This window comes from Pseudopipra pipra, chromosome 21, assembly GCF_036250125.1.
Source record: "Pseudopipra pipra isolate bDixPip1 chromosome 21, bDixPip1.hap1, whole genome shotgun sequence".
Lineage (NCBI taxonomy): Eukaryota > Metazoa > Chordata > Aves > Passeriformes > Pipridae > Pseudopipra > Pseudopipra pipra.
The window spans coordinates 3,768,871-3,795,445 of NC_087569.1; the positions used below are offsets into that span (position 1 = coordinate 3,768,871).

At 46.3% G+C, this 26,575-nt stretch overlaps 1 protein-coding gene across 3 annotated transcripts in view; it reads right to left on the reverse strand.

Annotated features, from left to right (window-relative positions):
* SPNS2 (SPNS lysolipid transporter 2, sphingosine-1-phosphate) overlaps positions 1–26,575 on the reverse strand; it is a 132,200-nt gene that overhangs the window by 54,028 nt on the left and 51,597 nt on the right. For all 3 annotated transcript variants that reach the window (XR_010435595.1, XR_010435594.1, XM_064677734.1), the window contains exon 3: positions 16,888–17,024. Coding sequence is in view for 1 of the 3 variants with exons in the window: in XM_064677734.1 (XP_064533804.1) it covers positions 16,888–17,024 (137 nt within the window). In the remaining 2 variants the exon portion in view is untranslated. The remainder of the gene's footprint in view (positions 1–16,887; positions 17,025–26,575) is intronic.

Sequence of the window (26,575 nt, forward strand, 5' to 3'; positions counted from 1 at the left end):
CTTTGCCTAACAATCACCCTGTTGGAACCCATACAATAAAAGTCAGCAGTAATTTGTTACAGTGAGATGAGACCCCCCCATCTTCCATCCCTAGTCAGGCACTCAAAACTTATATTTTAGTTGTCTCTGAAGAGGCAGAGCTAGGGAGCCCCCTGGGACAAAAACTAGTCCTTTCCTTGTCTTTTTGCTTTTCATACAGGAAGAAAAAAACCCACAAACAAAAAAATTCTTATGGTGCTGCTCCCTTGGACCACGGGAACACCACAAACCGCTTAGAAACTGGCCCTGAAACCACCACGTGTGCAAGACAGACAACTGCTATTTTTGTGTGCATCTATGCACATACATCCATAGGAACATCCCCCTTCCTCTCCAAGTGGATGTGGACATGACAACCAGCACAAACAAATGGCAGATGTGACACATGCAGAGGAAGCTCTGTTCTCCTCCACAGCTGTGCCAGGACACCTCCACCATTTCCTCGGCGCTGGATTTTCCCCCAACTGCTCGTCCCTCCCTGTCTGACCCCAGGGTTCTCAGCAGTTTAGTGACACCAAAAGGGCTGACACCAGCCCAATTCTCTCTGCAGTATCTCTGTGCTGAAAAGCAGAACAGGCAGCTCAGGCTTTAACTGCATTTCACTGTTCCCCGAGCAGAAATTGATATATATTGAAGAAGCTTGTTCCTGTCTATATGACTTGAGAACTCTTCTGTAATTTGTTTATCAGTGCAAATAGGTCTCTGGCAGGAAAATTGGAAATATCTGAGTCAGCTTTCAGGACCAGAGCTAATTTCTTCCTTGCAGGTTAAGCCCAGCAACCTCAACACTTCACATGAAGTGCTTGAAACCGAAGTTTTTTTGAAACAAAGAGCTATGACAGCAAACAATTTATTTATGTCTTTAATTTGGTTAGCAGTCACGTCAGAGATGTCTGCACCTCCATGAGAGCTGTCAGCATCTCCTGGTTTGGAGAGATGCAATGGGATTTTTGGAATGGCTTCATGGCATCAATCCCCCTCCCTGCTCCGAGGCACCAGCCTGGATGTGGACCCCTGGGAAGGGGTTATTGCAGGGACACCTGAGCCATACAATGTGACTGGTGCAAAAGTGCTCCCAGTCCCTCTCTCCAGCTTGTCTGTGCCACAAAAGGGCTGGTGAGACACCAGCCAGGGAAGATCCCAACATACAACAAACCATCCACATACATGGACAGAACAGAGGCTGCAGAGACCCAGAACTGCCACAGCCTTCCTGGGAATTTCCCTTCAAGGAATGACATCACCTGAAACCAGTGCAGGGAGAAAGCACTCACACCTATGAATGTGAGGCATAAAAGGTCAGTGGACCTGCTTTTCTTCCCATCTCCTAAATATGTGGAAGGAAAAATACCCTCTAACCATAAAGCTGAAGAATTTACTCCTTTGTCATTTGAAGACCAACAACCCAAACAAAAAAGAAACCCAATCCCCCAGAACAGAGTTTTGCAAGGGATACAAATCCTTATGCCCTGGGGAATGTGCTGATCAAGAACAGGAATACTCCACTCAGTGACTTCTAAATTTCTTACATTATCAGCAGACTGTAGGGAACAGCAGTGACAGATCAAGGGCTCAGAAGGACCTGGTCCCATCACTGTCACCACACACGAGAAGTTTTGGGTGTGACACAATCCTGCCAGAATTCACATCTGAAAAAAAGCTTTCATGACTGGAGTTAAATATTTAAAATACAGAATCACAGAATCATTTAGCTTGGAAAAGACCTCCAAGAACATCAAGTCCAAGGCAGTTCATGTATTTTCTCTAGAATGTATGATATGGTTTATATCTCACACTGACTTTACTCTCAATCTCACACACACATAAATGTTTGATGGCCTAGGACACATGACTGGCTTTAATCATGTTTGGTGAAACCTCCCAATTATACATTTATCCTGGCTGTATAGACCATTGAGTGAGTAATACATGTTTTAATAGGTCTAATTACAGCTTGAAGTTCCTTCTTTTTTAATTAGTTAACAAAAGGAGTTAAGCCCCAGTTCTTTAAAAGATTAGCTGCCAGTGATAAACCTATAATCTGCCAAATATGTGTACAACTGAACCACCAGATTTACTGTCTAAAGGATCATATGATCCCTAAGCTTTGGTTATTAAGTATTTGCATTTGAATGTGGAATAGCTTGTAAGGGTCTCAAAAGAAGCTGAACAGATGCTGCTTTCAGATGAGGGACACATGGACCGATGAGATCCCACAGCCGGAGCCAACCCGGCACAAATCCCTGGTGTGGGCACAGCACCAGGACAAGCCACGCTTAGAACTGGTGCTGCTGGTCTAAAAGAAGGACCTTTTATACTGCTACAGCACCTGCACCTGTGTCCTTGTGAGGACGTTGAGTTAAACTCCCACGGATTCTACATTAACTTCTGTCAAAGAGGGCTCGGCATCATGAAATTCCACAGTTGAGCCGAGTTTTGCCATATTTTCCTTCTTTTATCATATACTCATTATGCCAAAACCCAAGAGTATAGAATCAGGGTTTGCACCCTTGGAAAGAAGATGTGCATAAAGCCATTCCTGCCACTAGGCTGCTAGGACTGCCACACAGAGCCTCAAGGACTCGTGTGTGGAGTGACAATAAACGAAGGAGAAAGCACTGGGATTGATTTAATTTCCCTGAGTTTCTGGAGCAAGCTCAGGTGAGCTGTGCTGTGTTTCTACAGCATCCAGGGTAGCAGGGCAGTCACAAGTGATCAGTGATAAATGTGACACACTGGGGGGGTGAGATGAGCAGAGCAAACCCCACAGGGCTCCAGGCTCTGTTCCAGGGCTGCTCAGCAGTGGTTCCCTTTGACAGGGACACTCATGGGCAAACATTTGCCCTCCCTGAGCACAGCCTGAATTTTCTGCCCAGGCAAACACCTCTCCTTCCACTGCAGTAAGTTTTCCCAGGTGTGGCAGTGCTTTGCAGGATCTGAGTGGTTAGAAATGCCACACCACACCTTTCACACAGGTAGGAAAAGATGCCCCATTCCCATGATGTCACCCAGAGCAGGACCACGCTGGGAGTATCGGGGCGGTGACTAAGGGCTTTGGCTCCTGCACACTCACACTGCAAATTCCAGCTCATTAGCTGGGACTCACTGGAAGAGCTGAGCAATGGAATGACACTACAAAAGCAGGGGACATATTTGCTTAACCACCAAACGCTCCAGTTCCCTCAGCCCTCCCAGGAATGAGGGGGTCACCTTGAAGAATGTCAAAGCTTCCAAGTCAAACAGGGACACCGGGGTAGCATGAGAGACAGGATGACATTAAACAATGATGTTGATGTTTTAAATTCCATTCTGTGTCTGGATGGATGACAAAGGCCACAGCAGAACAGATAAGCCTAAGTACACCTTCCACCTCTGTGCATGCCTAAGGTTTTACAAATTTTGAATATATATAACCAAGGCACCTGGTGGATATAACTCCTCTCTAACAAAAGGAGAATAAATGTTGTAGAGAGCTACAGAGGGGTTTCATAGTCAGTACTGGTGAGTTGTTCCATATCAATCCTGAAGAACATGTCTTCCTGTCAAATCCAGCCTGGATTTCGAATAGTCATTCCAAATTTTGGCCACTGTTTTTTTACTGTCCAGGAACAAAGGAAGATTAATATCTTTATCTTGGTCTACAAGTAATCTTATCCCTCCTGGGAACTGCCAGCTGAGAGAGCAACACACAAACTAACCTGGGGGCAGAACAGTGCCCTGGGGGGTTTGGTTGGTCAGTACATTTGTCCCCTGTTCAGAGGTTGGGCAAACATTGGTGTCAGGATTTCCTACAGCCAAAGGAATGGGTGATGTTCAGGGAGCAGCCAGGGTACAGGCTGGGGGGGAGTCTGGTTGGAGACAGGTTGATGAGTTATCAGCTCTGAGTCAGTGCTGAGAGCTATCAGTGTTTTATCCATTTTCTGTAGAGATGAGTGCACTTAGAAATTCATGCCACAGTTACCAGTCAGATAAATATAACTATAAACCCCCTTTCTCACCTCCAACAAGAGGTCTCCCCTTACCAGCCCTGAGTCAAGCAGGCAGGGCAGCCTGGGGAACTCACTGCAGCTGCTGGTTCTCCTGCCACTTGTCCCACTGCAGGGAAGTGGTTGGGTTTGGACTCCTCTTCCCTCAATCTGTGTCATAACTCACCCACAGCCACCTTTCACTCCCTGTCTCTTTACAATCCCAGCTGCCTTTTAAGTCACCACTGCACACAACATTCCCTGTAACTTCCATCACCACTGGATTCTGTTTAAGTTTACAGCCTCCTCCCTTCAAATTGAACTCCTGATGGTAGGTCCATCTTCCATCACCATTTGCAAACTGCTCTTCTCCTTTGCATGCCCCTCACAGGATCAGAGAAGAGCTGAGACTGGGAGGGAGTTTTGGGGACAGTCTGGTCTATGCCCCTGCTCAAAGGGGGATCAACTACAACAGGTTGATCAGGATCAAACCCAGTTGAGTTCTGAATATCCCCAGCAATGGAGAAGCCACAACCATGCTGGACAACCCATTGCAGTGTTTGACCACCCTCACAGGAAAAATGTTTCTTCTTATGTTTAATTGGAATTCCCAGTGTTTTGGTTGGTGCCATTGCCTCATCTGTTCTCTGGGTACCTTTGAGAAGAGTCTGGCTCCATCCTTACACCTCCCATCAGGTACCAAAGCAGCACTGCAGGCTTTCCAGGGACAGCAGCACAGCTCTGCAGTGAGGATGCCACTTTGGCAAAGGTAAGCTATTTAAACTCAGTTAAATCCACAGGGCAGACACCACCTCATTTGCTGTGTCCCTGTTCACCCTAACCAGGTTTTTCTTCACTCCCTTTCCTTTAAGCCTCCTTGGGATGGGAAGTATAAATATTTGTGTCCAACAAGGGAGGCTTCTCTGACCCAAAGGTCTCCTGAGTTCTGGCAGGCAGGTCACTAATATTGAAGTGAAAATGCCCTGGGCCTTCCTTCAAGTGTCCACATATTTTATATTTTATTCACACATTCACATGTGTTTTATTCACAAATGCTTATTTTATAAATGTATATGCTGGCTGGAGGTTATAACCAGGTTATAGATGAGACCAATACACAACATCAAGATTTCACAGCAAGCTGCTGAGTTACTAAACCTTAGTATATTTGATTAATCATTTGCTCAAGGGTCAATATTGAAACCCTTTTGCAGTTAGGATGGACTTATGGTACAGCTTTTAAAGCAGGTCTGATTCTCCTGTTCTGATTCCTCTGCAGCCTCCAGTTACACTTTGTCAAAGACTTCCAAACTTCAGCTCATTTGGATGCATTAAGTGTCCCCCTGATTCTCAGCTCCAAACACCTCACCTTTGAACAATTCCCTTTTGGGAAAATTCAGCTGGTACTCGGAGCCCTGCAAGGAGAAGAGAGACTACAGCCAGCAGAAAGAGACCAAAATACATATTTAAATATAGAAATGAGCAAGGGAGATGAAGCAAAGTCCACTCACCTCTCCTTTGATTGTCTCTAGTATTTGTTAATGGCTTTAGCTCTCCCAGGTGGCCTGTTCAGACACACTTAATTGAATGTGGAGGGTTTTATTTGGAAATGCACTTAAGAATCTAGCTGATTAAAGCATCCTTATTGCATGAGATTTTATTATTATTTAATATATAAAAACAACCAATAAAGGCTGTAAGATACTCCTTTTTTCACTCATCAAACCCTTCAATCAGCAACTAAAGTGTTTAACAACTGCATACCCACAGACAGGCTCTGAAGTGAAGCACCTAATTAAGTGCTCTGGAGAAAAACACAAACCCCAAACCACCCTGGAAGTAGCAAGACTCCCACAGCACTCCCCAGAGCCAGCAGGGAGCTGCTTTGTGCTTTGCAGGGACAAAAATCAGGAGCAGGATTTTTCTGAGCTACTTGCAAATGTCGCAGGTGAAATTTCCCTCCAGCGCTCAAACCGCAGGCTCCGAAATCCAGGTTCCCATCACTGCCCTCCCTCCAAACCCACCTGAGGGAACCTCCTGGGACTTTTCAGTCGGTTTTGGGTAGCACAAAGAGAGAATGAGCCCAATTCCCATTCTCCATCCCTTAGGAAATGTCATTACAAGACTCTGGGTGACGAGGCAGCTCCACCAGGTCCTGACAAAATTCCTCAGCTGAGACAAAGCAGCATCTCAGCTCCCTAATTGAAGGGCTCCTCATCCCACTGACCCGTGGTAAAAATATGACATGACAGGCAAATGGGAGGATTTACATTCTTCACAATTCCTTGGTCATTAATAGTGCATTAATTACAGGGGGCTGGGATGGAATTGGAAGGAAGACACCAGATTGTTTTGCTCATTCACCAGAGCCCCATCCCATCACTGCTGTAAAACAGACCTCAAAGAAAAAGGCTGATGTTTTTAAATAAATCCCAGGGATCATAAAGAGCCCTGTGTTCCCAGTGCCTCCTGGAACACGGAGTTAAAGCACTTCTTTCCATCCCTGGCTCTGGTGTAAGGCCCAGAGGAGTCCAGGCACTTCACGTGGCTGAAATAGTGGTCATTTATCCCTGTTACAAAACCATTACACACAGCTCAGCCAGAGTGGATCTTCCAAAACTGCTCCCCTGAGAACCTTAACAGTCCTGGGGTGGAAGCAAACTGTTGCTTTTTGTTCCAGATCTGTCAGGTGGGACACACTTACCAGCACTTGCCACAAACATCTCTGGCATTAGGTACTGTCACCAATTCCCTTCCTGAGATGTGCAAACATGATCACAGCCACAAAAATAGGGACTGGGAGAAATACAGTGTAATTTTGCAAGGCTCTTGACACAGCACAGGTTCAGAAATGCAGCTGGAATATGGGCTGGTGGACACAGAACCAAATATTAATGGGCAGTAACAGGCTACTGTTGTTCCAGCACAAGCAAAGCCTTGAATCCAAGCAACCAGCTGTAAAGAGATCCCAGAGTTTTCAGAACAAACACTTGCAGGCTTTGATACCCAACACTACCAAGATCTCCACCTCCAGTGGAGAATGTGTGAGATCCAACCCCATGGGCTGTCTTGGCTCACACTCTTTGGTTTGGACCAATTCCTAACCCAAAGCTGAGTCAAATCCAACGGACAGGTTGGATTGGAGGTTCTTGGAGAGCACAACCCCATGTCCCTATCCCTGAAACCACTGTAGAACCTGTGATTTCTTTGGAAAAAGCAACAGCCAGCTGATGAGACACCCAGGTGTGAGTGCTCTGCCTTCACCATTCGCATTTTCAAGGGTAGAACGAGCTTTGAGAGGCTGTGAAGGACACATTTTAATGGAATCCCTCAAGGTTTAAATGAAATGAGCACAAACTTACAGTCCCAGCATCCTTCCCCCCGCTGCTGGTTCCGCTGACTCTTGGCATATTTTACTTTGCATATGCTAAACATTCAAGTGCACCAGCAGGTCAGTCCTTTCAGGCAGCTCTGCTGAAGAACCATCCAGATCACTCCAAGCTCTGCATTTTTTTGCTCCTGCTTTCTGTTTTCACGCTTCCCTGGCCTGCTGACTCAACCAAGACCCAGAAGCCTCCAAGAACCATGTGGAAGGCTGACCTTGCAAGATGTTGTCCCACATCTGAGAGGTGCCTCACTTCTAGCATCAGATTCCCAGAGAGGAACTGATGCATCTACCAAGTCCTTCCACCCAGGAGCTTCTTCTTATTCATGATCATCTTTGAACAGTTGTCATGTCCCTTTTGGAAGTGTTATTAAATTGACAGGTTTTTGTCATGCTGCAGCTTCATTTTGTTCTCCAAACCCAGCCTGTTTGACAAAATGACAACCCTATTAAACCACACTAAACACATTTGCATGTTTTGTGACTGTCTTCTCCCGAGACTTCGTCAATCATGTTTTCAGACTCCATGATCAGCACCACTCCCAGGGATTTCCAGCTCAAAATCTATTACACAGGGTCGAGATTAGTACTCTAATTCGAGTTATCTGCATTGCAAATGCAGTGTTTTGTGTAGCCTGGGAACTTTATGCATTTAAAAGACATGTCAACACTTCAAAAGACTAATTTAGCACCTGGTACTGTAAGACATTTCCCATCTTCCCACTATTTGCACATGACTCAGGACACAATGGTTCTTTTTCCAGCCTTTATGCAGGACCCAGGAGGCCACAGACTGTGTGGCCATTGGGAAGCACTTACACTTCCTACAGTGACTGATGCTTTTGGACCAGATTTTTGGATCAGCAGGCAACCAGGACAGCCAAAGAAAGGCTCAGATCCATACTTTTGCATCTGAACACAAGCCACTGCCTGAATAACACATTGCCTCTCTCCTGCATCCTGTTTTTCAGGACAATAAGCACAACCTTCAAGAGCCACCAGGGCCCTGCTAAAAGAAAGTTTCCATTTGTTTCCAGGCCTCCCAATGAGCCTAAAACTGGCATGAATGGATTTTTTTCTTTGTCTGTGAGGCATCATTACCAAACCCTCCTGGAGCATCCTGCTTTTTTCCAAGGCAAAAGCCCCAGGAACACAATCCATAAACTGCCTCAGTTATATCCCCCACTAAACACGTGCCAGCTCACAGCCTCCAGACCCACATTTGAACATCCCAGTGAAGCACGAAGGGACATGTTCTACACCACCAACTTGGTGCTTTCAGGACACAACTACCTGGAAAGCTTCTTTCCAAAGGATCAGGACCACATGGTGCCACCCAGGCTCTGTTTGAAAACTTACATGCACCACTACTACTTTATTGTTTTCTTTTGTTTTCTTTTTTCCTTTTTTTTTCCCCCACCAACTGATTCAATCCCAGACTATTTAAGGAGCGTTTCCCCTTTCTTCCATTCCTTGGATGCCTTGAACAAGGCTGAGCTTAAGATGCTGTTATAATTATTTATAAAACATAAGGCTAAAGCATTATAGAGACTTCCAGTAAGACAGGGTTGAAGCAAGAAGACATTTTTTGTGTTCCATCAGCATGCCCTGGGGTTAGGCCTCTGCTGCAGCATGACAACCAGAATGCACATTTTCATAGACAACACAAGAAGAAGGAATGTTTCCAAGACACACACAGCCTGGAAATAAAATAAATATGCCTTCTTCCCTCTGCCTCCTCAGCAAATCAGTGCCAGTGAGATTTCCTGCTCAGGCACAACAAAAGCAGGACAGGTGGGATGTCACAGGCAGACTTTGCTTCCACACCACCCATTAACTGGCACAGCAACTGAGCTTTCCTACTCTTCAACACAGAGACAATACATTCAGGTTTCTGCATAAAAATGGGGCAAACCTGTAAAGGTCTTTGGCCTGTGAAGATCTTTCCTGCACCACAGTCCCCAGCTGCTGTCACCAAGCATTTTCATGACCTGATGAAACTGCACCAAATGTGTGTTGATTTAAAGAGAAGCAGGGTCTGACTCAATTCCCACAAAATGTTCCCACAGACTTCCAGAGAAGGAGCTGAATCAGAACCACAATCACAGACCCTGTGATAATGATTTCCACGGTAACCCAGATAACCAACAGCTCTCTGAAACAGGGCAGGTGATTACAGGGGTCCTCACTGAGACCCTCTGCAAATCAGCACTGAGCTTTGGGCCAAAGCAGCACTGAGCTTTGGGCCAAATCAGCACTGAGCTTCGAGCCTGTTTCTTGACACTGTCCCAGTACAAAGTTCTGTCCACCTGCTCTGGAAAATTCCTGAGCCCTGAGGGGCAGGGCTGGCACTTCAGTGCAAGCCCCTGCCCCCATTGCAGCGAGCACACGGCAGTGCAGCTGAGCTCTGGCACTCGGCGAGAGAAACAGCCCCTCTTCCAGCATCCACGGGGTTTGATTCAGATATTGCACGACTTCAAACCAATTAATGACCTGAAAGGAGGTGGCAGAGGGCAGGAAGCACATTTATGGACACAGCAGCACGTAACTGGGGTGATTTGAGAAGTTTGAATGGGATGTGGTTGGTGCCAGACTGACCCTGTGTGGGCAAGGTGGGATATGGGGGGGCTGTATCTTGATTGCTTTCAGGTCCCAGAGGGCAGAACAGAACCAATCCTGTTCCAGACACTCTGCAGGTGGGAAATGCAATGTATGGCAGAGATATTCCTTATGATAGTTCCTTGTAGCTCATTTCTCTCATCACAGGAATAAGCTTCCTGAGTAAGCTTTGGAGCTGTGCTCTGTCTCTCTCCTGCTCATCACCAGCTGTGTTTTCAATAACTCTTCCCAAATGCTTCACAGATACCCAGGCACAGATACTGGATGGAAAAAACCAACGCTCTGAGCACAAAATGCAACATTCCAATTTCTGATAACACCTATGAAAAGCTGCCTTCTCTCATAGATTGGCTTTTTTGGGGCTGCTGCTCTGAGAACACCTTAATCTGGTTTTCATTTATAGTTTCCCTTGGAAGGGTGACAGGTGCAAAGGGACAAGGTAGGAATATAAAGCAACCAGGAGACAAATACATGACAGTAATTCTGCACTCTGCAACTATTTCATATATATAAATCTTTTCCCAACTCTTCTGTCCTGGGTCAGCAAAATCTGAGGGAACAATGTGGACCCAAGATCCAAGAGTTCAAATCATTATGCTTGTCTGTGCAAGAGATGTTGTTCTTGCAGGAAAAGAGTTTCCCACATAGTATTTGGAATCAGCTGTGCTGAAGATTAGAGCAGACTTGACAGATGCCCATTATCCCTTAAGACCAGCTCAGTCAGTCCTTCATTATTAAATGAATAAGCAATAGTGTATTTTTTCTTACTGTACACCTCATATAATCCATACTAAAAAATACAAGGTAGTAAAACTTATAAGAGAGTAGCATGGGAAGGAGCAGCAGGAGCCTTCCTGCTGGAGAGGGGTCAAAGAAATAGTGCCTTTCAACTCCCATAGAAACCCTCACACTTTCTTGTCCAGGGCACATGGATTTTGTTGTCTAGTCCTGGCTGCAGCTGGAGACTAAAGCAGCCATGAGGGAGTGTATCACAGCAGAACTGCTGCAGGAACCTGACAATTCCTACACCCAAAGATCTTTGGAGATCTCAGCCCCATCTCCAGCAGGTGGAGGTACATCCAGACTCGAGGGAGGTCCATCTCTTGTGATGGACAACATCTAGTGCAGGTCTAGTGACAGCACGAGGGGAAATGGCCTCAAGTTGTACCAGGGAGGTTTAGGTTGGATATCAGGAAAAAATCTTCACAGAAAGGGTTGTCAGGCACTGGCACAGGCTGCCCAGGGCAGGAACAGAGTCACCATCCCTGGAAGCGTTGAAAAAACGTGTGGATGTCACACTTGGGGACGTGGGTTAGTGGTGAACATGGTGGTGGTGCTGGGTTGATGGTTGGACTTGATGATCTCAGAGGGCTTTTCTAAACTTAACAATTCTTTAATTCTTAAGGGGGCTGTAGGAATTATCTTTCTTCAAACCATCTGCTTTCAGACATATGGGAGAGGAGCACGAGGCAGAATCAGTCTATAAAGAATTCCACTCTGCAGTGTGGAGCAGAGATGAGAGCCCAAATCCTTTCCCTCTTCTGGGACTTCAGAGCCACCTAACCCAGCACAGCACCTCCTTCACCTGGTGCCTGCTGATCCCAGTCCCCCCAGCACAGCAGCTCTCCTGGAGCTCTGATAACCAGGGAGAAGATGCACAGGTTGCATCTCTCCCCTCAGAGAGCAGGGGCAGAGCAGGGGGAGGCTGCAGGTACCAGGCAATGCAGGGGGGGTATCACTGCAGCCCTGACTCATCTGGGAGCTGACACCTCTGGCTGGCAGAGCAGCAGCACTGGAGCTCTGCATCACCCACCTCATCTCCTCTCTGCTCAGAGAGACACAGTGGATAATGTTTTTCCTGAGCAGTCTGGCAAAGGGCAAAGAAATCCAAATGCCAACAGCACCAGCTGGTCTGCAGGGTTCCAGTGCCACATCAAAGGCTGGCAAAGCACAGCAGAGCCAACCAACAGCTCTGGCCACGAAGAGCCCGTGGTAGCTCCAGCACCACTTCAGCAGCAGCCACAGGGCCTGTCAGGAGCTGCCTGAGTTGCACTGAACACACGTGCTGACTGCTCAAAGCTCTGGGAGAACCCCCTTTGCCTCCTTTCTAAAAGGGAGCTCTGCTCCAAAGTAATAGGATGGAAGAGTGGGATATAAACATTCCAGTAATTCATGGTGACTTCAAAGAAAACACCCAGTGCCCTCCTTACACACAAAAGGACAGCCTGGGGATTTTGGTGTTGTTTGCTTCTGTTTTTCAAACTGTGGATTTATCTCAGCACAGGCACAGGAGTGTGTTTTATGTTACAACTTCTGCCAGGGCACTTAAGACTAAAGGCTTTTTTTCCCCCTTGGAGTGAATCATTGTGTGTAGGGGGGTGGCTGGTTTATGTTTATGTTTCTTAAAATTAACCCAGCCAACCAATTGTTCCACACTGCACGTCATTTGTTGCTTCTCTTTTAGGTTCCCCTCAAAAGACAAGCTTTGGAAATAAAAATACATCTGGCAAGTCTGAAAGACAGGACATGAGCAAGCACTGCAGGCTAAGTGGAATTCCACAGTGGACTATTTGCTTCCTCTTTCAGAGATAAATCAAAAGGAAAGGAAAAGAAAACAACACTAGAAGAAATACCTATCCAGGCTCACTTGCAGTGGGAGCATAAAGGCCTTATCCTGTTAACTATATCAACATTTGAACAGAAATATCTACCAAGAATGGAAGGATTCAAAAGCACATTCCTGGTTTACCTTGGTTTGCCATTTCCCAGCTTTCTGGCATGTGGAGCTCCAGCAAACCCACGTTCCCACAGCCTGCTCTGGCTGGTTTTGAGGCAGCCTGGGTGTCCCAACCTCCCAGAGCATCCCTCCTGAGCAGGAGCCTTTGCTCATGGGTAAACCAGCAACCCTTTGACTCAGAAATGTGCAGGTGAAAGTGCCCAAATTCGTGTGCTGGCAGGGGCAGGACTGATTAAAAGGCAGCTGTTTGTACTTCCAAAATACAAATGAAGACATATACATACTTTACTGAAGTTTCTATAAATGGAGTTAATCTAGAGATATGTCTAAATATGTACCAACTTTACCTAATTTTAGGTTAATGAACAAGTTTGTTAATGATTTCTTGATGGAACTTTTATTTTAGGAAGTCCTAAACAGTGTTATAGAGTGGAAAGGAGGGCTCACATCTTTTTTTTCTACAGAGGAATTCTGCACTAACATAAATGATCACATTATTTGACAGAATAAAAGGTGACCTTTTCCATATTGTCTCAGCCTTGTTACTTCTGATGATATTCTTCAGTTACATTTGCCACGAGCTATTTTTATCCGTGGAACCAGGTGTATTTATGGAATTACTCTGTGATACAGTGCTTATTTGGTTTCTTATTTTGATTTCTTTTAAATGTAATGTAAGACTTCATGAACAGTAACCAAACTTACAAACATCTAATTGTCCTGTTTCTATTTTGCTGTTTTCTCTGTCACCTCCTATATACTCTGGAACGACCCTTAAATTTTGGCCTGATTTTCATTTTTTTCGTTTTGGGAGCCTATTATTTAGTAGCTGCCAGCAGATGAGAGATTCATTCTTCATTTATTTGATGGCCCTTATTCCATGTTAAGAACCAAGAGATGTTTGATAATAAATAACTAAGGATATTTTAATAATGCAGTGCTCTCTAGCAACTACATGTCTGCACAGCACATACACCCAATTCCTGATTTACCTGGCAGTTTTCAGTGACTCTTTTTAAACCAAACAGCATAAAACAGCCTTTAGACAGTACTTTAGCTGCACTGTTGTTAAACTCCAATCCTTTTGTGCTGGTTTTGGCTGGGATGGAGTTGATTTTGTCCCCAGCAGCTCTGTGGGACTGTGATTTGGATTTGTGCTGAGAACAGTGTTGGTAACACAGGGATGTTTTCAGGTGCCTACACAGAGTCAGAGTCTGTTCTGCTCCTCATGCCCCAGTGAGGGGCTGGGGGGCACCAGGAATTGGGGGGCACAGTAGGGACAGGTGACCCAAGAGATACTCCAGAGCCCATGGGAAGCTGTGGGAAGGCAGCAGGACAGATAATAATTAACATGTCCTTTGCTGTGCACTTGTTTGCACAATGAATTACAAATAATGTACATATTTACTCACATAATATAACAGCATTTCTGTTGGTTTCCTTTAGCATCCAAATTTTAGCCAGGAACCAATATTACCAACAGGCTGCCAAAAACCTTTACAAATTGGGTGCCTTCAGAGTTCAGCAGCTCTGCAGCTGCTTTGTGCCTTTGTTAAGCTGTCTCTTCCCATTTAGCCTCCAAATTTGAGCTATGTGGCTGGGTGTTCTATCTAATTACACACTGACAGGAGGCAGGAGGCACCAGCCACTGTCCAAATTTGAAGAAAGACAATCCCTGAAGACAGTTTGCTGTTTATACTGAATGGCTTCTGTTTCTCACCTAACTCAGGATTTTTGGTGCTGCCACATCAGGGAGTTTGCTGTGCAGTTCTTCAACGGGCTCAGCCTCTGCCAACTTGCTTCTTCCAGCACTGTTTTCACGTGGACTTGGATGGGAGCACTTCTCTGCTCACAGTGGTTTTACTACTGCTTTTATTTGTGCCAGCAAAGAGGTTTTGATATTTCAGCTCCCAACCCTCCTCCCTGACAAACACACCCAGCCTTAAAGGAAAGGAGGAAAAATGTGAGAGAATAGCCACTGTTCTGCTCCCTGAATGAATCCCAGAGGACAAAGATCAGGAGAGATGCCCAGTTAGTCACTACAGGAGGAAAAAAGCTGCAGCAGCTCTTCCCTGCCCCTTTTTCTCATCACTGTGTCAGGAATTCACCTTGTTCAACGTAGCATGACCTCCCCACTAGAGACCAGGCCTCCAACATGGATTGGGAAGGATGCTATGGGAAGTTGGGATTATTCTTATGACCTCAGTCAACTGCTGGAGCCACTGGGTAAAGCACATCCTGACAGCAGCTGCAAAGTTCTCCATCCTCTCCTGGAGTCGATTACAAGAGCTGAGCATGAGAGCTCTGGATTAATAGCTAAGTCTTCAGGTGGAGTTCAGGATCCCAGGAAAATCAGGATGGGATTTTTCTAAGTATTAGGCTGGTTTCTATCAAAATGGTAGTTTGGGTCCAGAGTTAGTGCTGATGCAAATCCAGCATGAGTTGACACAGGCCTGGCTATTTTGATTTTGTCTCTCTTATGGCATCCAAAACATTGGGGTTTGGATTCCAAACATAATCCAGCTTTAAAAGCATTATTCTCCCTTTCTTTGGCTAACAGTATGCACTTCAGCTCCTGTATACAAACAACCCTATATATTAATATCAATATTAATAGATATTATATATATTAATTATACAGATTAATCCCTGAACTACTTCAGGTATTAAGCCCAAAATCCTTAAACTGAAATTCAGCTCTGAAAACATCAGTCCAGTTCCAGTGTCCCCCTACTTCCAGCTGTGGCACCATGTCCACTGCAGAGAGGTTGAGGAAAACCTGAGCATGATGTATGTCCATAACATGAGAAGTGTTTATAAGCAAGTTATCAGTTCTTTCACAGATGCTTCTCTCTCTGGGCTCTGATCACAGCTGCTGTTGCAGTATGTTATGAGAGACATTTAAAGAATAAAAAAAAAAAAAAGGGAAAAAAAGAAAGAAACCCAAAAATGCCTCTCTGTTTTATATGAGAGGTTCTCTTGCTCTGGAAAGGATGCTTCCTGGTCAGCTATAAACCAGAATAATTTACTGAGTTAAAGGCTTCCACATTTGGCCACCATGCATTTTGCTCTGGAAATGCAGCACCAGCCAATCCAAGGTGAAAGCCAGACCTACATGTAAGAGCCACTGCCTGCTTTGGGTGGGAATTGTCTTTTATTAGAACCTGCAGAGCCCGTGGGTGGGCAGGAGGAAGCAGGGTGGGGAGGTTCAGTCCCAGGTTGTCACTCTTTAGGTGTGACCACAACGCTGCAATCCCTGGAACGCAGCTGGGCAGAAAGGAGGAGGAACATCCCTCCCTCCCTGGGGGAAACCAGGCTGACGGTGCCAGGAGCTGTGATTTGTCCCTCCAGGAATGTTGCCACCTGCAGCAATTAAATCTCCTCTGTAATATGATTTAAATGAGAGGATATTTTCCCCCAGAAACCGCCAGATCATTGTTTCCTGTGAGAGGCTGTGACAGACAGGAGAAGGGATGCAGGGAGGAGTCCTGGGAACGGGCTCCTGGGGCTGTCCTGGGAGCAGCAGAGCAGCTGTGCAGAGCTTGGCAAAATTAAGTGAGCCTGACAACTCCACCATCAGCTCCCCAGATATACCCATCAGCTAGTGTTAAAGGAGCTGAAGGTACATCTAATCTCTGTGTTATCATCCACCTTCTCTGCCTTTGTGGACAGGAGCCAAAGTCCACGTGTAAAACCACTGCTGGCTGCATTTTGTTATTCCACAACCACGAGCAGACTTCCCAAAAAAAAAACTCCAATGGCTTCTGTTACACATCAGAAGACAAAAGAACCACTTACAGCCCTGGGTTTCTTTTCCCAGGACTTCTGTAAAGCCTTTTTAAAGCTTCTCTAGGATCTCCCTCAAAACAAAGCCCTTATGTCAACAGAAACTCTTGCTCGGATGCGCTTCATCTGTTATTTTTTATGAATGTGCACGATCAAAGAACAGCAGCTTTCACAGTTAAGCAAACACAGTTACACAGAGCACACTTCACCCACAAAAGGTCAGCTAAAGCAACATGCTAAATGTTAAACACACACCAGGGGGACACGTTCCCCTCGAGCGCTCGGGGACGGGGAGTTTTTCAGGAACGCACCGTCCGCCTTTTCAGGACACCACGTGCCTTTGCAAGGGCTCTTACCTGCTCAGTGATGAAGGAGCTCGAAAAAGTGACAGCTGACCAAAAGAAGATCCCACAGCTGAGGATGATCTTCCTGTTGAAACGGTCACCAAGGTAACCAAAGATCGGCGCCGCCACCATGAAACTGCAGATGAAAACTGCACGGGAGAGAAAAAGGGAAGAAACGTTTAATAAACATCAGACCGAGAACATGAAAACTAATTTTCTGCAAACCAAATCCTCCAGAGAGCAGTTCCATTTAATTAGACATTCTGCAGCCCTGCCTCACGGAGCTGCACGGGCTGATGGGCTTTCAGAAGTCGGTGTTTCCTTAATCAAACAGATCTTTCATTCCCAGAGAAACTTCGGATCCATGAACTCGTATTACTTGAAAGCACCACCCCCTGGGAGTCCACTGTGAGCTCAGGGTCTGGGGATGGGCAAAACCAGGACAGAATAAATCAAGAGCTTCTGCCTAAACCTTCCTGAGAAGGTGAAGTGGAGGTTGGAAGGAGTTTCAAGCAACGAGAAAACAAGTCAAGGGCTCCCTGTTGGCTCTTGCAGCAGAGACCTGAGAGAAATGGGCTGCAGACACTGAGGTTCTTTCATCCTTCCAAGCAGTATTTTAAGGAAACCATGAAAGAGTGAGGGAAACAGGTAAACACCACTGGCACCCCACTGGCACCAGCCCTGTAGTTAAAAACTCCCATCTCTTCATTAGGTCCTTTTGCCAACACTGAGCTTGTATCCAAACCCATCACTGAGCAACAAAGGAATGGCCTCAGCTGAAGGACTACAAGTTCACCTTCTCCCTTTGCTTCCCCCCAAAAAAATCCCCAAAGCATAAACCCAGGATCTTCTGTCATGTAGGAATGAGGCTCTTGACACAGTGACCTCTGCAACATCACCTCAATTCAGAGTTCACTCCTCCAGCCCAGCTCAAAACAACCTGACCACTGACACCCCTGAGAACACCTGAAAGGGGGCACTCACACCATATTCCTGGTTCATTTGCAACTTGGCAGGTTTTAAGCTGATTTATACCTGGATTTTGTCTGTCCACATTAGAGGAACTACATGGGTTTTACTGCTGTGCAGCATGAACTTTCTAACTTTCCCTGTGTTCAGCAAACCCAGAAGGACTTGGGTGGGACACCAGAACACCTGGAGATCCCTCTTTAGTCAGAGTTCTGGTTCTCATTAATTATCAGGTAGTTCTTGGAGAGTAGGGTGGGCCTTTGGCATTGCCCAACCCCAGCTGTCTGCTTTTAATTGTACAAAACAGGGGGGGGGGGATAGAATAGGTTAAAAAAAAAAAGACAAGAGCAAAGGACACCCCCCCCCATTGGAATGTGAGCATAAAATTAAAGTAAGATCCAAATTATGAATTTTTCATGGATGATGATTTAAGATAGTTCCAAAACGTGCAGAATGCTGAACTGTGACTAAATGTCTCATCTTTTTTCAGTATATTAAGATGTCAAAGCTGCTTTATAAATAATACATACCCATTTGTATCTATACTTTGTGAGCCATATGAGTGTGTTTCTATTTTCCACCGTGATATTTGATCTAAATTACAGATTTACCCTTTTTCCATTTAGAGTAAAATAAATGGAGATAACAGAAAAATGGTAATACCTGAAAAGCAGCACATGCAGCTTTATATCACACATATTTCAGTAGTAATGCCATGGACAGTGTTGCTGTTTAGCTCACACATAAACCCCATTGACAGAACACTCAGTGCCTGCATCCATCCCAAAATCCTTGTGCAAATAAAACCTGTTGAATAAAACTACGAGTGTTTTCGCCTCTGTTTTACACAGAAACTAGACCAGAAGTGGCTCACAAATCTCTGCTCTGCAAAGGTGCATCTGCACTGGCCCTGCTCCAACAAGGCACTTAAGCACATGCTTGTATTGGGCACTTCAGAGCCATCAATTCCATGATTAAATGCTTTCCTGAATTAACACCAAAGCCACTGGCACCTTGCAAGGCTGGTGCAGCAGCCTGGCATGAAGGGTATGGGGCAGAAAATGCCTGTGACTCGCCCAGAGCACTGTGCCCACTGCAATTTGACCTTTCCCTTGGAAGGACACTGCAGTTCATTCATCTCCAAATCACATCTTCTGCCATTTTTACAATGTGAAAAGATGTGAAGCTAAAAAAGCTTCCAAGGGAAAATCAGGAACGTCCAAGTCAGCATCCCACCATTCCAAATGCTGAACAACCTGATTAATTCAGCCTTGAGACACGCGGGGTGGGATCCAAAATTCACATTAATCAGTGGGATTATCAGCATCAATGACCTCTGGATCGTAAATGAAAAGTCTAATTCTGGAATTTGGGGAAAAAAAAGCAGGCAAAAAGCACAAAGCTCCTCTTTCCAATAAAACAACCCAAAAAAAGATCGTCCAATGACTTTCCAACAACGTCCACCCTGCTGCTGAAATCCCTTTGGAGGGGTTATTTTTGGAAGGCTCTGAGCTGTGAGTTCTGTCAGTGGGGAGCAGCTGACTTGACAGCTCCACAAGGTGTAAAACCAGAGGACAACAGAGCCAAATAAATAACAGGTAACGGAACACAGCTGTCACAGGAATAAATGTAATTTATACCAGAGCATTTATGACCCAAATATGCATGAGAGCATTGATTGACTCAAATAAATGCAGAATCTGATGGCTGTGTGGTCTGTCAAAGGGATTTGCCTGCTACAGGCATTCCCCAGGAATCAATTTTTGCAATTACTCCTGCCAGTGACAGCCCAGGCTCCTGAACCCCAGCCTGGGCTGGCACAACAGAGGGGAATGAATGCAGGGCACAGCTCCAGGTGGGCACGGGAACCTGAGTTACCTGAGACCAGGAGCTGAGGTTCTGGCACAACTAAACACCACAAAGGAGAGCCCTTGCCCAGGAGGCACAAACCTGCAGCATGTTCAGCTGGAGACAGGGGCAGCAGAAACGGGGTTAGTTTGCAGGAAGGAGGGCTGAGCACAAGGCACTGCAGTGAAGGAGCCTGGCATTTGTGCCAGCCTCTTCCTCCCTGGCTTCTCTCCCCTCTTCCACAGCAATTTCTGTTCCTTGCACTCACCCACTCCCCAGTTAACACCAAAGTGACACCACAGCAGCTGCTGCTCCAGCTCAACCCACGGCCACAAATGTTTAACATTAGAGGATCGCTGGCACTGCTTTTGCCTCTTCCCAATCAACAGCTGCTCTTCCCATTTTCACCTGGGGACATCTCAGAGTATTTCCAGCTCTTGAAGAGGTGGAAAGCGCAAGCCAGGGCAGAGTTAGAGACCCACTGGGATTTGGGATGGGCTCCTGCAAAGGCAGTGATGGCACCAGGAGCAGCTGTGGGCAGCTGTAGCTCTGGCAGTCCCATCATGGATCTGCATAGATAATTTCTCCTGGTAAAGGACCTCCAGCAGTGCCAGTGGAGGTGGCTCAGTCCCAGCACAGGGTGGAGCTGAGATCCATTTCTGCAGGAGCAAATTACCATGTGAGCAAAGGATGAATAAACAGACACATCATGAACGCCACGGAGGAGGGAGGCTCTTTTAAGTACAGGTATTTTCAAAAGGAGAACTCATTTGTCTTTATTCCTCCCTTTGTGGCTCAGCCGCTGAAACGCCGACTGCGGTGAGGAGGCAGGAAGAGTGGAATTGCCCAAACAGGATGGCCTGGTGTCTATTCCTGCCTCTGGATGCCTGTCCCACCCTGCACAGGTGCACAAGCACCTTCACAGCCAGCACTGCCCAGCTTTTGCCGTGCATGGCTGGAATTACAACAATCCAGCAGCACAAAAATAAAAAACCCTTACGCTTCCCACCCAAACACCCCCCAGAGGAGGAAACCATCCTCCTCAGCCTCAACTGCTGCTGCATGTCCTGCAGTTCAGTCACCTGGCAGGGGTTATGGCCAGGGAGCTGCTATTCAAACCACACTTCCCACACTCAGGAGCTGCCTGTGTGTATCCAGTGGAAAAGTAAATTCCCCAACAGTGGAGGCAAAGGAGAGGAGGGGAGGGGAAGAACTGTAGACTTTGTACTTAACAGCCACAAGAAGCTCCTGGGTACTGAACTAGACTCCACTGCTCTTATTTTTCTCTTCATTCCCTCCAAACAAAAATTTACCAGCTTGACCCTACAACTATTCCCTGAAAAGGCTCTGACCCACCAGCGATTCTGAAGATGCTGCTGCCTCTGTCTCACTTGCTCTTTTCTTACATGGACTCACAACCCTTTGTACCTCAGAGAGGGGTTTCTCCTGCCAGCAGGTCACCACACAGTGTAACCAAGAAGGAAGAGAGGCACTGACAGAGGCACATTCACATTCCTCAGTTCCTGGAAGGCTGAGAGGATCACAGGCACCTCTGAGGAAAGGTCCCTTCTTTTGGGTTTGACTTGAAGCACAAAGGGCTTATTTTTTTCCTCTCAGGAATAATGCTAGAAAGGTTCAGGTAAAAATAGCTCTTTCTACACAGGGATGCTCCATGAGAAAAAAACCAGTGGCTCTCTGTGAGCTCTGAGTCAGCACGAAACCGTCGGTGCCCATTTAACTGAGTGCTGACGGTGGGAGGCAAAGCCAGGCAGCCTCTGCCTCAAGGGACTGGCAATCCACGGAGACACAGCTGAGAACTATGTGCTGGGAGGTTGGGAATATTTTCCCAACAACAAATTTCCAAACAATGAGAACACCTGAGCAGGCAGCTCAGGATGGGATAATTTCTGGGTGTGTGCAAGCACAGCCCTGCTCTGCCTGCGTGAGACACGGATTTGGCTGAGCCACTTCTGCTCCAGGGACTGTCAGGCCTGAGTGCACGTGTTTCTCAAGCTGCTTGTGGGACCAGTTGCCATCTCCCTGCAATGGTGAATAAATACTCTCCAACAGCCCAACCATCCCCTCTGTTCCAAAGACATGGTTTTGCAATGCTACTTTTAATTTTCATTTTCACTATGGTCTTATGCTATAAATAACAGCACATACAACACAGCAGATTTAATCACAGTGGGGCTTGGGACAATTTAGAAAGGAAGTTAAACATTAATTTCTACTTCAGGGCTAAGGAAATTAAGACACAGGGAAGTGACCTGCCCGTGATGAACTACAGAAATCTGGAACCCACACAGGTTTTCCAGCTTCAGCAGTGTCCTGTTTACAGCACCATCTCTATGTTAAAGGGATTTCTGAAGGTCTACCATCACAATTAAAAGTGGTTTTGTTTTTTTTTACAGCACCATTCAAGCCAAGAAAGAACAAAGATCCTTTCGTGCTACTGATAGTTCAGGCACAGCGTTGTGATGGTCAAGCACTGGAACAAGTTGCCCAGGGCAGTGGTGGAGTCACCATCCCTGGAAGGGTTCAAAAAATGTGTAGATGTGGCATTTAGGGACAGGGTTTAGTGGTGGAGTTGGCAGTGCTGGGTTAATGGTTGAGCCTGATGATCTTAGAGGTTCTTCTCCAACTTTAACAACTGTAAGAGGTGACCAAGGTGAAATGGGTACCCTGTGGTGGGACAATCCAAGGCCCTGGGAAATCTCAGCAGCATGATTTAAAACACTCATCCTTTGATGGAGATGAATTAGAATACAATTGTTTCGACAAAACATTCCTGAAGATCATCACTGTCACAAACTCTCCTGCAGGTACCCCCCTTGTTACAGGGACTTTGTTTGACTTCATTGCTAATTCAACAGCCAGCAGATGGATCGTGTTACTGCGCTTTGCCAAGTGCAAACCACGGGATCAGGGGGTTCCAGACTGTCACAGAGACTGGAAGTTTCTGACAAGTGTGAGGAGCTCTGAAACACCCCATCGGTTCCGTATGTCACCCACAGCTGTCGCGTGCTGACGGCGTCGAGCGCGGGAGCTTTAAAGAAAAAAAGGCCCGAGGAGGCACCAAATCGGTGGGGCTGAGGTGTGCAAAGGGTTGGGTTGGTCTGAAGTGCTCTCCCATGAGGGCAGACACGGGACAAGATGGAACAGAGAGTTTCATAAACGCCTCGTTGTGGGTTTGTGTCCTCAGCAAACGCAGGTTCAATAGGGCAAAGTGAAAAGTCCTGCCCCTGGGTCACAACAACCCCCTGAATGCTCCAGGATGGGGCAGAGTGGCTGGAGAGCTGGGAAGGGAACTGGGGTTGCTGGTCAACAGTGGCTGAAGATGAGCCAGTGGGCAGGAGGCCAATGGCACCTTGTTTGGATCAGGAATAGTGTGGCCAGCAGGAGCAGGGCAGTGACCATCCCCTTGTGCTGGACACTGGTGAGGTCCCACCTCGAATCCTGGGTTTATTTTTGGGCCCCTCACTGCAAGGAAGACATTGAGAGGCTGGAACGTGTCCAGAGAAGGGAAGGGAGCTGGGGAAGGGGCTGGAGCACCAGGGGAAGCTGAGGGAGCTGGGGGGGCTCATCCTGAAGAAAAGAAGGCTCAGGAGGGACCATCTCACTCTCTACAACTCCCTGACAGGAGGGTGGAGCTGGGGGTGGGGGGTCAGGCTCTGCTCTCAGGGAACAGAACAAGAGGAAACGGCCTCAAGATGCACCAGGGGAGGTTCAGGTTGGATATCAGGAGGAATTTCTTCACTGGAAATGGTTGTCAAGCATTGGAAGGGGCTGCCCAGGGAGGTGGTGGAGTCCCCATCCCTGGAGGTGTCCCAGGAACGACTGGACGTGGCACTCAGTGCTCTGGGCTGGTTGACAAGGTGGGGATGAGTCAAAGGTTGGACTTGATGATCTTGGAGGCCTTTTCCAACCTTAATGATTCAGTTATTCTAAATTAATAATGAGAAAAGCAAAGTTTTAAAGGTGTGGACCTGACTACTCACACGGTGTTCCTCCAGTGTCTGTTTGCCAGGACGCTCGAGACCGCCTTTCCCTCCCTGCAGATGCCACTCATCAGTATTCAAGCTCCAATCTCCTCTCCTCCATAGGGAGCATGTTGCACCATGAGGTGCCAGTTGTCTCCTCAGAGCAAAACTGATATAAAATGTAAACAACATGTTTAGGATGGCTGTGTACACACACAGTTGACATACAGACATCGAGCACGCTCGATACCACCCAGCTCCATTTGCTGTGACAGGGTCAGAACCTGGTTACAAACACCCCACTGATGAAGCCAGACAAGGCCTGAGCACAGCTTGCCTGGCAAGTTCACGATTCACTCAACAATACACAAGATGCAGCCCTTGGAAGAACACAGCACTGATAATTCCAGCCCTTTTCCTCGCTGCAGAGAGCAGACTCTTCCAAGGGTTTGCCCTTATATTCCCAGCAAAGGATATCCTGAAGCTTGCTTTGTTCACCTTAACCAACAGGAATAATTGCTTCAGTGGGAATTGCTGGGAAATCCACTGCCTGGAAACAGAAAATCAGATAAGAGCAACCAGAAAACCAGCACTCAATTTTTTCACTGGTTTTTATTAATTTCCTATATTATGTTCAAGAAGCTGCATTTAAAGATTCAGCTGTTCAGATCTTCCTTATTGCTAAAGCAATAAGGAGATGGTTACTCACAGTTATTATTTCTACACCTACTGAAGTTCAATTCTATCCTGCTGTACTTCAAAATGTTTTTATCTAAGTGTACCATGCAAAAGCCATTGTTTTACTGTGCTGTTTCATCTCTCTGGATGTCCAGCAAATTTACTTGGAGCAGGAGCTAACTTGCTACAAGATTCAATTTGGAACAGCTCCACACAGACATCATCATTTAAAAAGAAAAGAGGAAAAACCCAAACACTCCTCTTCTGCTTTTCATGTTGGGAATTACAGTGATCACATTACCACTGTTTTAAAGGGATTTGGGCAACCTGAACATCAATAAAGCAGGTGGTGTGTTCCTGGAGATGAGCTCCATACCACAGCAGCAATCCAAAGGGATGGGGCCAGTGAACAGCTCCCAGTGCATCCCTTCCCTTGGGCCTGAACTGGTGCTGCCTGACCCTGCACTGAGCTGGTTCTGGGAGAGCAGGAGCCATCCAGCCCCAGTGAACAGCTCTTCCAATGTAATGACAGTGTGTTTGTAGCAGAATGGCTTCTGTGGCTGCATTAAAACATACACATGAGAACATCTGAGGAGGAGCAGACACCCCCCCATCAATTAAAGAAATAATCTTACATCTGGGTTGGTTCCACAAATTGGTTCATTCCATGAAGAAGGGGCTGTGACAGTTTGATTTCCGTGGCAGTGCCATCCAAAGCCAGCAGATTATTGCCCAGGACAGCATCAGATTGCTGGCACTTGGCAGCAAAGCCAATGTGCTTGTCTGGCAGTGTTTAAACCCTGTTTTTGCATTTCTTACCATTCATAAGTGAAGGACAAATAAGCCAAGGCCACTTCTGTTTTACAGCCACTTCCACTTGGAGTTGTGTTTCTGCAAAATGCTTTGTGTGGTTTGATTTAGACTCCTGGCCAAAGCTGATTCCTTGATTCAGTGGGCATTAGAGCTGAGTTTTTTTGTTTAGACAGAACTGCTTATGACTTCCAATGGCAGCAGAGATCAGAACCTCTTTGCCAACAAACACACCTTAGTACTTGTAACTTTGCTGCCTCCCTGGAACATTAAAGGTTAGTACTGGGAAAAGCACAGAGGGCATCAAAAAGATGACATTAAACATATTGGAAAAGAAACGGGTGATGTGGGATATAGGGGAGATCTAGCACCATGTAGCATGGGAAAGGGGAAAGCTGAATCACCTCCTCTCTTAGAAGACTGACCAGGTGGCATCAAATAAGACTGGCAGCTGAAAAATGCAAATTAAAGAAAGGTTTCATGCACAAGACTTAACTAAACACTGGGATTTGATCACAGAGGCCCCAGGAGCTCAGAGTTTATGTTATTTCAAAACAGAATTAGACAAAGACCTGAGAGAATATGAATTTAAGGACTGTTAAAGATAGCTCCTCTTGTTCAGAAAGTCCTCATCTATTCAGTTCATACCAGGGAACTATCACCATAATCTTGTCCATTTATGTTCTTTTATGTTGTTTTTTTTTCCATATATATGTGCTGTTGATCATAACCTAAGACAGACATACTAAAAGGACCTCTGGTCTGGACTGGTACAATTATTCCCCCCAAAAATTAAAAATTAGTAAGACAAAATTGCATCTGCATCATTTCCACCAGCTTGATTAGGCAACGGCTTATTAACATGTTATGGAATTGCACCTAAAATTAGTTCTAAAAGCACAGGGTAAAATCATAACTTCCCAGTCAGAGCTTTGTCCTCCTGCACTTTCTTCTCCATTTGGCTGAAGCAGCTGTGACTGACTGAGAGCTTGGCTGGTCCCAGCCCCCAGCCCTGCCCGGCCACGGCCCCGGTGCTCACACAGTGCGTGACACGGGACAGTTCGTGCAATCAGCTGCAGGGAAAGTTCATTAACTTAGTTAGCCAGTTAGGATGGATCTGTATCCATTCTGGTCAATCCTGAATTGGCCATGAGATCCCAGAGGTGCCCAGGCTGGTCAGCAGCTCTGCAGCTCTGCAGCCCCGGGAGCTGCGCTGCTCCGAGCTTGGGTTTGCGCGACTGAAACACACCCAGAACCCTCCTGGCTGCTGCTCCAGAGGCAGGCAGGAATCACTCCTGGAGCTCAGCAAAGTGTGCCTGAACGAACAGCAGTTTTGCTTTTCCCTTTTCTGTGCAGTTTTCCAAAGTTCTGCCCACGTGCCACCCCCTCCCAAGAGCCGCAGTCACAAATAA